Genomic DNA, 14179 nt, shown 5'->3' on the forward strand with positions numbered 1-14179 from the left:
TGTGTTAATTGGTTTCCCTTTTCTTTGTTGAAGAGGGTCTGTGCAATCCTTCTGCCTAGTCCGCCATCTTGCCGGAACTCCAACTTTTTTTTTTTTTTTTTTAATAGAGATTCATGGCAGATGAGATTTTGAAGTGAGTTCTATGATAGATTAGTTCTGAGAGTTGAACTAGAAAAGAACTTCCTTGGCCAAATGAGCTTGGGAAATATTGTATACTACGTTCTACTCTTAGCGTCAAATCAAGCCAGGGACCAAACCTGTTGCCATTGAGTTAGTTTCAACTCATGGCAACCCTACAGGACAGAGTAGATCGGCCCCATAGGATTTCTAAGGCTGTAATCATTACGGGGGAGCTCTGGTAGTGTAGTGCCTAAGGCATTTGACTGCTAACCAGACGGCTGGTGGTTCAAACCCACCAGCTGCTCCTTGGAAGGAAGGTTGGGCAATCTACTTCTGTAGTGATATAGCCTCGGAACCCCAAGGAGGGGTCACTGTGAGTCGAGTCGACTCCACGGCAGTGAGTTTGGTTTTTGGTTTTTTAATCTTTATGGAGCAGACTCCCACACCTTTCTCCCACTGAGTGGTTAGTAGCTTCAAACCACCAGTCGTTTGTGATTAGTACCTGAGTGTTTACCCAGTATGCTACCAGGGCTCTGAAAGTTGAATAGGAGCATATTAAAGGTTCTGAGTAATCCTGCATTAAAGAAACCTACTTTACTTTGTTTAATTCAGTGCTTTCCAAGTTTGCTTGCTTGCTTTTTTTTTTTTTTTTTTAACACCATGGAGCCCTTTTTCGAATCAGAAAAAGCTTTGTATTTTCATTTAAAAACTGTCAAAAGTTTTAGATTTTAAATATAAAATTCAAGTTTTCAAACAGCCTCATTACTGGATAGTTACAGGTGCTGCTGACTCTAATATCTGAAATCATACTGAGATTGCTATAATGTTGGAGAACAAAGGGACTTACTTGGAGTGAAAGAGATTTAATATAGTCCATTACATTTGTTTAGTTATTCTGAAGTGATTACTAAAAAGTATAATTGATGAACTCTCATTAGTTCCTAGACTGGCTACATTTTATGCTTTTTAGTTACTTGAAACATGTTTCACAGTCCTTGATACTCCTGTAGAAATAAAAAATTGCATGTCAGATGGGAAAATTGAGGTATAGAGGATGAGTTCAGGGCTGTGGGTTCTAATATTTTCCTGCCATTAAGGCATTGGGTGACTTTGGGCTTGCAGTGGTAGTCAGTCTGACTTCACTTTAGAATCAGCTGGAAGGTGCTTAGAAAGAACGGTTACAAAGCACCCTGCCAGAGATGCTCATTCAGTTAGTCTGCCCGTCCTTTTGTTTCCCAAGTGATTCTGGTGTGACCCAGGTTAAGACGCATCATGCTTACTGTATAGTTTTCTTATTCTCAAGCGTTTAGGTGAGAAACAGGCTAGTATCTAAGGCTCTTCTTATGGCCAAAACTTTTTAAAATACCGTCATTTAAAATGACAAGTCGGTGAATGGTTCAGCTTATGGCGTTTTGTGCCTCTGTATCCTGGTGCCCCAGCGAACTGGCTGGTGGCGCCTCCCCTGCTGAGTCACCCTCTGCCTGACCCCAGCGGACACACTTGTCCTTCTTTGTTTGTATTGTAGCTCTCCAGGCTGTGCTTCAAAGCCTGCTTTGAAGCATTTAAAGCAAATATTTCCATGGTAGTTGACATACATCTCAAAGTTTGCATGGGAAGTCTTCCCAAACTTGTTGTGGGTACCCAACACGATGTACCCATAAACCTTTGACAAACTGAAATTGAGGCAAGGCTGCTTCTACTGAATTCTAGCTTGAGTCCCTCACCAGAGTGTGTTGGCATCATTTGCTTAGTTGTGTACATAATGTACTGTGGAAAGCCTTTTTGTTATTAAGAAAAATCTAGATCCTTGCAGTTCTTATATGTCCAATAGGGTAATTGCTCTTTTTTCTTTTTTAAATTTTTATTTTGGTTGTGTAGTAGCTGTTATTTATAAGCAGTTTGTTGCTAGCTTCTTGAGGGTGGAGACCATATTTTATATTTTGTAAAATTTTCATGTCGTGTCGCATAGTTATAAGAATTCCGAACATTTGTAATGTGCTTTATGAAGCATATTGCTCTATGTTGTAACAGTTTTAGTTGTAACTATTTACCCTAAACCTTTGAAGTTAGTAGGGCAGGTATGACCTTCATGTTATAGATGTTTGGCAGGGATGGAGGGTGGTGGGTGTTGGCCAAACATTAGAAAGTATCAGGGATGATATACAGATCAGTTCTTCTTGACCCTATATTTAGTGCTTTTTCCTCTGATGGCACTGCTTTTTCGGATGGGGTCTGCAGATCCATCTTACATAGGGTTATTGTTAACCACTCAGGATCTTTGAACAGAGTTTTAAAAAGCCCCTTCCTCCATGTGGATGCAGCTTTTGTTCAACAAGGCACTCTTGTGCAGTGAACAAGCTGCACAAAGTATACGTGTCAACTCTGTTCTTGCCAATATAGCATTGGCTGTTGATAGTCTCATCACTGACACTAACCCACCGCCATCAAGTCAATTCCAACTCATAGCGACCCTTGTTAGGTTTCTGAGGTGGTAAATCTTTACGGAAATAGATTGCCCTGTCTTCCATCTGTGGAGTGGCTGGTGGGTTTGAACTGCCATCCTTCTGGATAGCAGTCAAATTGCTTTAGGCGCTGCGCCACGAGAACTCCTTGCCGCTGATAGTACCAAAAAACCAAACTCACTGCCATCAAGTCATAGTGACCCCCTTTGGATTTCTGAGGTGGTAAATCTTTACAGAAGTAGATTGCCCTGTCTTCCATCCACAGAATGGGTTTGAACCTCCAGCCTTCTGGATAGCAGTCAGATTGCCTTAGGTACTATACCACCAGAACTACTTATCGCTGACAATAGAGAAGAATATTATTGAGGTGTTGAGATTTTCCTGCAAATAAACCCACAAAGTAGTTGAAGTGTTGAGATCATTTACTGCTTGTGTGTTAACTGTGAATCATTTCCCATAGGTATTAGTCACTATACCACTGGCCTTACTGCAGAAAGGTGCCATTCAGTTTAATCCACCATTGTCTGAGAAGAAGATGAAGGCCATCAACAGCTTAGGCGCAGGAATCATTGAAAAGGTGACTTAAATTACTTCAGCTTCAGACCTAAATAGGCTAATGTTAGGTGGTAGGAGTTTTCTTCACTTCTGATATTGGGAAGTATTGGGTAATTTTTGCATCCAATTAAAACTCATACTCCCTTTCCATTGGAATTACTGTTCATGAAGAATACAAACATATATTGTGAGAACAAAAGGAGAACTGGCTGAGGCCTTTGAGTTTTGACTTTAGGAGAGTGAATCTTGCTGTTTAAAATTTGAATTTGGTATAAGCGAGCCTTATTTTTTTTCCTGCTTTCCATGTCTCAGTTTCACTAATTGGTTACTGTGAAGACAGTATTTTACTTCCTCTACCTTTAACATCTCCTTTAGCAGCATCTGCTAGTGCTATGGTAGATACTGGTACATTTATAAGTAGTAGGAATTTTATCTTATGAACAAATGCTTTAAGACCAAGTCTTGGGCATACTTTGCATCTTCAGTTAGCCAAACTAAACTAAAACCAAACTCACTGCAATCGAGTTGCATCCAACTCATAGCAACCCCTCCGGTTTCCAAGGCAGTATCACTACGGAAGTACATTTCCCAACCTTCCTTCCAAGGAGTGGCTGGTGGGTTTGAACCACCAGCCTTCTGGTTAGCAGCCAATAGGTCATAAATGTGTCCTGCTTTTATCCATCGGAGTGTGGAACTGACAGAAGGCATAAAAAGCAAGATGGTCACTAGCAGCGGAGGGAAGGAGAGTGGAAGTCGAGTATTTGGGTTGTCCTTTTGAATATAGTTGATTTGTTTGAGGAGAGCTTAGAAATTGCCTGTGCTTTTGATTAAAGAAACACTTAACCGTCTTTCTCTTCCTCACTTTCCAGATTGCTTTGCAATTTCCTTATAGATTTTGGGACAATAAAGTTCAAGGGGCTGACTTTTTTGGACACGTTCCTCCTAGTGCCAGCAAACGAGGGCTTTTTGCTGTGTTCTATGACATGGATCCCCAGGTAGGATCATTGGTGAAATGCAGCTTGAATTATCTTATTATAATGTATAATTTGGTTTGGGAATTACTTAAGTGTTAGGCTCAAGAACTAGTGAAAAGTGTGGAGACGCCTCATATGCGCTTATATTCTGAAAGGAACTTAGACAAGTAGTTTCCCTATGGGAAAGGAACCAGTATTTTCCATATTCTTTCTTTAGTTTTTCTCTTATTAACTTTGATCCCATTTATTTCTCGTTAACATTCATAACAAAAGCAGTTAGTTTGTTCTCATAAAATCCATGCAGCTCACTCTCCCGTCTCCCTAGGGAATGTGCCTTTCAGTTTCCCTGACACATAATTTTATTAGACGTATCCTGCAATGTCAAGCTAGCCATCATATTTTCCATGTATTCTTGAAGTACTAATGTTGCTCCTTTAGAAATGAACTAGATCTTGTGGAAATTTTGTTACTTCAGACTGATAGAGGAATTCCTCTAAGGTAAACTTGGCAGCACAGTAAATGAACGGTACTAGAAACTTACTTTCTGAGGATCCTCTAGTGAGCTCCCGTGAAGGTGGAACAAGATAGAGTCCAGGTGAGGGAGGGCCATATGTCTGGTAGGGGTGAGAGGTGGAGGAGGGAAGAAGAGGAAGTCTTGAAGTACCACTTCCCTGCTGGTAGTGTCAGAGTCATGCAAAGGAATCCCATAAGAGTTGCTGTTTCTCTTGTTTCTCATCCCAGGTAACTTTGTTTGAAAAACTTCACATAGAAACCAAAGGCAGAATTTCTTTATCATTTGAGTAAATTATTATTATTATTTTGTAATTCTAATTTGTATTTTTTTAAAAAAATTTATCATGTCTTAAGTGAAAGTTTACAGAGCAAGTTAGGTTCTCATTTAACAATTACTACACAAATTGTTGACCGATATTGATTACATTTTTCACGGTGTTTTAACATTCTCATTAATTCCTTTCTAGACATTTCGCTTCCAGTAATCTCATTTCTCCATTCCATTAGCTTTTCAACTTTGCTTTAGGGTAATTGTTGACCATTCAGTCTCATATAGATGATTTTTTTGAAAGGTGCACGATACTCACTGGTAATATTCTTTATTTTATGAGTCAATCTGTTATTTAGCAAAAAGATGTGACCCTGGGGTATTTTTAGTTCAAGGTTTATGAAGTATCTCAGAACAAGTCCTTTAGTCTTAACTGGTCCAGTAAGTCTAGTCTGTTTTTTAAGAACTTAAGTTCTGTTCTACAGTTTTCTCTCATTCTGTCAAGATCCATCTATTTGTGGCCCTGATCAGAATGAACTTTAGTGTTGAATAAATATTTTTCAGTTATTTTATGTGCACACGCCCTTCCCAACCTCTTTCTACTTCTTCTACTACAAGTGCTTGTAAGTGAAAAGCTCAGGGAAGTCTTAATTGGTTATTTACATTATATTACTTCCTGAGTTTTGTCAGAATGGAGCAAGAAAACACATAAATGAATAATGAGTGTTTGTGAGGAAAATGCACTGATATAGAAATGAGGATCAGAGAGTAGAAAACAGTGACATTTAATTTGGGAGTGAGTTCTTTCTTGTGTACCACAGGCAGTAAGTATAAGGCACTTTTCCTTTTCGTGTCTTCAGAAGAAGCACAGTGTGTTGATGTCAGTGATTGCTGGTGAAGCAGTAGCATCTGTGAGGAGCCTGGATGACAAGCAGATCCTGCAGCAGTGTGTGGCTACCCTCCGGGAGCTGTTCAAGGAGCAGGTCAGAGGAATCCCCTTCAAGAGAAGAAAGGCATGCTTGCTGCAAACTTAATGTGATCCTCAGAGAAGGCGAGGCACCCAAAGCAGACCAGCAATATGAGAGTTACGGAACTGAGGCAACGGCCCACATTGTTCTTTCTTCTGGAGTCCCTAGGTAGTGCAGACAGTTAATACACTTGGCTGCTAACCGAACAGTTGGAGGTTGGAGTCCACCCAGAGGTGCCTTAGAATAAAGGCCTGGTGATCTGCTTCCAGAAAATGAGCCATTGAAAACCCTGTGAACACAGTTCTACTCTGAAAGATGTGGGGTTGCCTTGAGTCAGAGTAGACTCAGTGGCACCTGTTGCTACGCCTCATACTTCCTTTTACACTGTTGTCTTCCTCCTTTTTCTTCTCATATCCATGCACATCCTCTCTTTCATAAGGGTCTGAAAGGCTTAGCGTTTTAAAGATTCTGTATTGTCTTGAGCCCTAGCAAGTTTTGACTAAAACTTTCCTTTTTTCAATTGTGGTAAACAAAATATATAACAAGTGATGGAAAAATTTGGCGATAGTTAAGGGTGATGGTTGAACAACATGATAAACATAATTATTGTCATTGAACTGTACATGGAGAGATTGTTGAAATGGGAAATGTTTTGTTACTGTTATATTTACCATAGTAAGAAAAAAAAAAGGAAGGTAAAATAAACATATATACAGTTGACCCTTGAATGATACAAGGATTGGGGCACCAACATCCCACATAGGCAGAAATCCATGTGTAATGTTTGACTCCCTAGAAACTTAACTACTGATAGACTGCTGTTGACTGGAAGTCTTACCAATGGCATGAACAGTTAACAGTTCTTGCTGTCCATTAGATTTTCACACAAAGACTCATAAACACACACATCATATAAGTTTATTAACTATGGCGTGGTGATTAATATTGTTCATTAAGTGGAAGTGGATCATCATAAAGGTGTTCATCCTTGTCCTCTGCATGTTCAGTATGCTGAGGAGGACAAAGAAGAAGAGGGGATGGTCACTGCAAAAAGGGCATAGGGTAGCGTGTGACATCCTCTAACTTCACAAGGGGAGAGGAGGATCAAGATCAACGTCAACAGCCCAAGGTTGTTGGTCAGACATGCCTGATCCTTCCTCCCTGCCTCCTTCCTTCCCTCCATCTAATCTATCTAATCTATCTGATTCTGACACCAGCCATCCTCCCATGATACTCTACTTCTCTGCTCAGTTTCATATCCATTGCAGTGGCCACACAGAACTCACAGGCAATACTCATGATTATGGGGTTTATTAGGGTAGTAACAGCTTATGATTCAGGATCTGGAACACTCAGGATACATTTCTTCAATCAGGATAGCTTCCAATCAGCTGTGCCCAAATGCAGTCTCTCTTGGGCCCTTGGCCTGGCTTCTGCCCTGCTTGGGCAAGTGTTACTAAGCTCTTTTAGCTTCTGCTAATAGGTTCCCAGGGAGGATTCTCTGCCTAAAGGCACTCTTCTTTCTCACTTCATGGGGCCCAAAACCTACCACTCTTTGTGCCAGTCTCAGTTCTTTTCCCTCCCCACCCATTTCTCTGCTGCCCCTTCTCACCCTATCGGGTGTCACAGCTCTCTGCCTCCTGGATTGAGGTGGTGCAGTACAGGGATCTCAGGATGTGCTCCACTCCTGGCTCTTCTTTCTTGATGGTAGTGAGATCCTCCCTTTTCATCTTTGAGACGGCTCATTTCAAGCCAAGGGGGTGGCACACTGACCCTGCATTAGGGTTCCATGCACCGTATTTGCCTGGTCACACCCCCACAAAGGTGCCATGTACCTTATTTACATTATTAGCAAGCTGTCTTATTCCTGTAGTGGGCCACAAGCACCTCCCATTTACACAGTCCCACCCAGTTATCTGGTGGGAGTCACAGAGACCATGGCTAGAAGAGTCATACTAAGCAATTCACTGTACCGCAGTCATGCTCTGTGTGGGTAGCAGAGGTGGAAGAGGTGGAGGACATGGAAGGGGAGACAGGACAGATAGACACAGTTAGTGTAACTGTATGGAAATACATCATAATTTCTGTCTGTTTTGCTCTTTTTTCTGAAAATGTTTACATACAGTACTGGTCCTTATATTCCAATATACTTACTGAAAAAAAATCAGCATGTAAGTGGACCTACTTAGTTCAAACCCATGTTGTTCAAGGGTCAAACTATGTATGACATAACATTTGCCATTTAACCTTCTTTACATGTATAGTTGAGTGACACCAATCACTGTCATCATATTGTGTGACCATCACCATGATTTATTTCCAAATTTTTTCATCATTTCTAAGTCCCTTCTCAATCCTATTTTATGATTCTTTTCTCTTTGACGTAGGAAGTCCCAGATCCCACAAAGTATTTTGTGACTCGGTGGAGCACAGACCCATGGATCCAGATGGCATACAGTTTTGTGAAGACAGGTGGCAGTGGTGAGGCCTATGATATCATTGCTGAAGAAATACAAGGAACAATCTTTTTTGCTGGAGAGGTGTGTATCATGATTCCAAACCCTACCTTTTTTTATATTTTAAATTTTTATCTTGATTACTTTCTTCTAATTAAAGTGGTGTAAGCGTAGAGTTTAAAAACAAAGACAAACACTGTTAAAAGTCTTAGAAAACAGCAGGCACTTTCTCAGTATCCTCCTTGTACTCCCCAGTTGTTCTGTCCCCTTGAGTTGCTTCTGACTCAAGCAACATTACGTACGTACAATGTAATGAAAGGTTGCCTGGTCTACATCGTGTCTCTGATCCTTCATGTATTTTAATCCATTGTTGTGGCAATTGTGTCAGTCACCTCATGAAGGATTTCCTTCATTTTCACTGACCTACTTTACCAAACATGGTGTTCATTTCTAGCAATTGGTCTTTCCTGATGACATGTCCCAAAGTAAGCGAGTCGAAGTCTCACCATCCAACATGGTGTTCATTTCTAGCAATTGGTCTTTCCTGATGACATGTCCCAAAGTAAGCGAGTCGAAGTCTCACCATCCTTGTATCAAAGGAATACAAAATGTAAAGCAACCACTGCCGTGGAGTCAGATCCAACTCATAGCAACGCCTCCTTGGGTTTCTGAGGCTGTATCACTACGGAAGTAGATTGCCCAACCTTCCATTCGAGATCAAAGGAGTAGAGGCAGCCATTTTTTAACTTTTTCGGCTGTTTCTTCTGGAATTTATTACATATTTTTAAATATTGTTTACATTACTGTCTTTTGAGTTAACAACTTTAAACAGTATCTACTGACTTCCTGTCAGGTTAAATAAAGGTTTAGCCTATTTACTCTCTTCACACCATTCTCTAAACATGATTGCTTCACAGTTTTAATTAAACAGTTACCAGTGTTTATATTATGTGGCTATGTAAATACTGTTACAGCCAGCCTGGAAAGCATTCAGGGATTTCTTTCTCACACAGCTGTTTTCCTGACTATCATAATGAGTTACTGTCAAGTCGCCACTGACTCATGGCGACTTTGTGTGTCTCAGAGCAGAACTGTGCTCTGTAGGACTTTCAAAGGCTGATTTTTCAGAAATAGGTCACCAGGCCTTTCTTCCAAGATGCCTCTGGGTGGGCTTAGACCTCTAACCTTTTAGTTAGCAGCCAAGTAACTATTTGCACCACCCAGGGACTCTGTTTGGCAGTTGTGCTTCTTTTGTTTTTGTTGCTGGTGTAGATGTCAGTTCTGAGTCATGATGACACCACGCGTGCAGAGTAGAACTGCAGTCCATAGGGTTTCAGGATCTGTGATGGTTCAGAAGCAGATCACCAGGCCTGTCTTCCAAGGTGCCTCTGGGTGAGTTTTAGCTGCCAACCTTTCAGTTAGTGATGTAGTGCGTAACCATTTGTGCCATTCACAGACTCCTGTTTTCATTGTTGTTGTTGGGTGCCATTGAGTCAATTCTGATTCATAGCAACCCAGTGTGACAGAGTCAATCTACCCCATAGGGTTTCCTAGGCTGTAATTACGGGAGCAGATCGCTCAGCTTTTCTCCTGCAGAGTCGCTGGGTGGGTTTGACCCACCAACTTTTTGGTTAACAGCTGAGCGCTTAACTGTTATGCCATCTAGGCTCCTTCTTTTCTCATTAGTTCGGTTCTTTTTCTACTTTGCCCCCACTCTTCAGTTGTCTGTCAGTAATAACAGCAGACTTTAAGAGCTAGTGTGTTGGTTTCCTTTTTGAAATCCACTGTCCAGAAGCTCTTTCTGCACCCTGGCTCAGCTGGTCTCTGGAACTTCTCTTCTCCTCTCTCCAGGGTTGAGGCTTTCATTTTCCTAGATCTTTCTCTTCTTCCTTGATTTACTGCTGTTAAGAAGAGTTTTATTGTTTGGATTTCTGATCCCTCCTATTCCTTTTTCCATTCCTTGTATTCTCATGTCCTTCCTTCCTAGAAATACCCTCCTTCTGCTAGTTTTCTTCCCATGGTTTTTCAGTTCTTTACTTCTACATCTGCTACTACATATATGGAACTCTTGAATTCATCATCTTATTTCCCTTTTCTTACTATTGTTCATCTCTTTTTATTCTTCTTCTGGGGAGATTTCTTTGACTTTATCTTCCAACCCTTGTATTAACATTTTATATCTTGATTTCTATTTTATGAGCACTTTCTTGTTCTCAAAACTTTACTTTTCCAAATTTTAAACATTCAGGCAATCCAGCACACTAATTAAGAGTTGAAGCCCTGGAAGGGGAGACTCTGAGAAGGTGCAGTGAGCCCTTTTAGGATCCATTTCAGCAGCAGCTAACAGTGGAGGAGACTGGATTATTGCCAGGACTTTAGTGAGCGACACACACTCAAAAGGGCACAGTCAGCCACCATCTTTGAGCCTAGCACCTCTTTTTTCCAAGCAATTTGGCTGTTGTTATGCAATGCACATGCTGCCCTTGTTTTCTAAGAGGGAGATTAAGTTTCTAACAGGGCTTCAACCCGTAATTTTTCCCATTCCAGTTAGTGTTCTGGTTCACTCACATTTTAAAAATTCACGTCTGTTCTAGAGTCATTTCATTGCCCAGGACTAAACTGGGTTGAGTTGGTCCAAAGCCTGAGTTTCTGCTTCCTCCCTGTGTGGTTTAATTTGAGTTCCTATTGTGTATGCTTTTGTCTCAGCCTCCCAAATGTCATAATGCCTGATCCCTGATTATCTGCTCAGATTTGAGTGAGGCATTTAAAACAAGTCAGTTAAAACTCTGGCAAGCTTGTCAGTGGGTGGGTTTGTAGAAGGACCATTCATTCAGCAACATCAGAATCTCATCTGTAGGTCTTTTCCTGGGGCCATTTAGTTTCTGTGATTTGGATGGTATAAGCCCTGCTCTTGGCTTTCTGGGAGCCTTGCTGTTTGTTCATTATGAAGACTTTACATAATTCCTGTTTTGTGTGGTGCTTCACTCCTATCCTCTACCTCAAATCTCCTGCAGGATGGCCTGGTTGCAGTGGGTGAGTAGAGACCTGGTGAAGGACATAGTTGCTCTTCAGACTTTAAACCAGTGCTCAGTTGTCACTCCATGCCAAACTGCTGCCTCTGTGGTTCCTGATGTCTTCAATGGCTGAGATATTTTTAGGATTCTTTAGGGAGATTTGGCTTGTTCTTCAAGGAACCCTACTTCCGTAGTGATACTGCCTCAGAAACCCAAGGAGGGGTCACTATGAGTCGGGGCCGACTCGACGGCAAACAACAACAACGACACAGTAGTTAAAGTGCTAAGCTACTAAACTAAAGGTTGTTGGTTTGAACCCACCAGCCACTCTGCAGATATGTGTGTCAGCCTGCTTCTATAAAGATTTACAGCCTTGGAAAACCCATGGGGCAGTTCTACTCTGTCCTGTATGATCACTGTGAGTTGGAATTGATTCGATGGCAACTGGTTAACAGGGTTTGTTCTTTGTTATTACCTCCTTTATTCCCCTCTACCAAAAAAAAAAAAAAAAACTTGGTAGATTGGAGGAAAGTGAAATCTAAGTAACTTACCAGTCTTCCATCTACTTTCATACTCTGTATAATTTAGGAGAACTTTGGTGGTTCCATGGTAGAATTCTCACCTTCCGTGTGGAAGATCCAGGAGTCTTGGCCAGTGCACCTCATCCACAGCCATAGCATGTCTGTCAGTGGAGGCTTGCATTTTGCTATGATGTGGAACAGGTTTCAGAGCTTCCAGATGAGGAAGAAAGGACTGGCGATCTACAGCAGAAAATCAGTCAATAAAACCCTGTAGGTCACAGTGGTTCAGTCCACAGCTAATAATGGGGATGGCATAGGACCAAATAGCATTTTGTTCTGTTTTGCATGGGGTCATCATGAGTTGGGGGTCAATTCCGCAGCTGCTAACAGTAGCAATATATTATCATTTGGGATTACACGTCTCCTAGGAGCTCTGTAGGAACAGGTCGTAATAGCTGTATGCCAGTCAAGAATTGTGTGCTTCCCAGAAGTGACCACTTCAGACTAATGTGCCTTAAGATCACAAGAAGGGTTTAAAACCTTTTTTGCTTTCCTTCGCTGCTTTGATAAAATTATTACCTTCTTATTTCAAAACAAAACCAAACCCTTGTTTCTTCGAGGTTCTGTCACTGCCACTTTCTCCCTGGAGTAGTAATTATATCCCTTCTGAACTCCTGAGTTATTTCCTCTTCATTGAATCTTTGGCACATGGATGTTTTTCCTTCCACCCCAGCCATCAGTTTCATGCCTTCAACTTCACATGGAATATCACCTCAGTTTCCATTTTCCAAGACCTGTTCAACTCCACCTCAGCGACCCTTTCCCCCTAGCCACATCTCAGACCTTGTCATCACCTCCTAACAATCACTCATTCAGGCCTCCTGCTTTCCTAGCCTTTTGATTTGCTTACTCCAATTCCCACTACAACCATTCCTTTAAAGTAATTCTTTCACTGACAAGTCTCTTTACTTCTTCCCAACCCAGTAGCCCTCATCTTTGTTCATTCCCTTATTTAAGGTCCATGGTCTATCCTGTTAGTAATTCTTAGCCTCTACCCTTTCCCATCCATCCAGCAAAACTTCAACCCTAAACAAATTGTGATTCACTTTTTGTGCTTGCTTCACCTGTCACTAGGTGTAACTGCAAGACTGATGGAAGGAACTGTGTTAAGTCATTACAAATAACTGACGAGCACTACCTAACAATTAATATTCTAATGCATGCTATACAGTTCTTCACAGGAGTGATGAATAAATCAGAACAAATGAATTTGGTGCAAAGCATGATGGGATAGCCAGAAAAGTTCAAGGGCTATGATAATGGCTGATGGATGACTAAAAACCAGTTGCCTTCGAGATGACTGCTAACTCACGGTGACCCCATGTGTGCAGGGTAGAACTGTGCTCCATAGGGTTTTCAATGGCTGATTTTTTTCAGATCACCAGGCCTTTCTCTGTGGACTCAAATCTCCATCCCTTCTGTTAGCAGCTGAGTCCTAACCATTTGTACCACCCAGGGACACCATAATGGGTAAATAAAAGGTGTTAATATGAGCACACAGGAGTGGCACTAACTTTTATCTTAGGAGGATCAGGTAAAGTGTAGGTTTATTATCTGAATTCTATTTACATAATCTCAAATTATGTTTTGTTTTTTTTAAACAGGCAACAAACAGGCATTTTCCACAGACTGTAACAGGGGCATATCTGAGTGGTGTTCGAGAAGCAAGCAAGATTGCAGCATTTTAATTAGAATTTGTCTGGACCCAGCTTTCTGTCCCCCAAATGGAAAAATTTGAAATATGTTATATATCCCAGTTTCTTGAGAAGGGGAAAAAAAAAAGCTCTCTGGATAGCAAAATTGAAATATGTTAAGGTGATATGATAAACATGTTTCATGCCACTCTGAAAGCACTAGTCTCAGCAACCCTAAGCACTTATATTTAATTGCATTTTCCACTTAACAGGTCTGACTAATGGTAAAAGTCTTCTGGATTGTAGAAGAGTAAGGCAGAATATAACCTTAAAGAACTTGGATGTGATTCTTGTATGGTTGGAGGTTCTCCTCAGATCTGACATTTTGTCTGACTGATCAGTTTTCACACATTGAGAAACCAAGTCAAAACAAAGCAGGAATCATTAAGAAACCAGATAAAGCCATGTTTTTCTTCTATGACAATGCATCAGTATCTTTACCAATGAGCCTTAAGATTTTTATATAGCTCTAATACTGAGCTTTTACTTAAAATTTAGATAATCTTTTTTGATACAGCACAAACAGCTTCAGTACAAAAGGTACAATGAAGCTTCTAGACTGTTTTATATTGTA

General features: G+C 40.9%; 1 protein-coding gene across 1 annotated transcript in view; it reads left to right on the top strand.

The window, feature by feature from the left end:
• Positions 1-13599, top strand: part of KDM1B (lysine demethylase 1B) — a 101041-nt gene extending 87442 nt beyond the window's left edge. Inside the window, exons 16-20 of the mRNA XM_042782413.1 lie at positions 3043-3159; positions 4007-4132; positions 5753-5875; positions 8248-8400; positions 13516-13599. Of these exons, the coding sequence (XP_042638347.1) occupies positions 3043-3159; positions 4007-4132; positions 5753-5875; positions 8248-8400; positions 13516-13599 (603 nt within the window). The remainder of the gene's footprint in view (positions 1-3042; positions 3160-4006; positions 4133-5752; positions 5876-8247; positions 8401-13515) is intronic.
• Positions 13600-14179: the final 580 nt, after the last annotated feature.

This window comes from Orycteropus afer, unplaced genomic scaffold (assembly GCF_000298275.1).
Source record: "Orycteropus afer afer isolate SDZICR_OR568_19922 unplaced genomic scaffold, OryAfe1.0 scaffold00012, whole genome shotgun sequence".
Lineage (NCBI taxonomy): Eukaryota > Metazoa > Chordata > Mammalia > Tubulidentata > Orycteropodidae > Orycteropus > Orycteropus afer.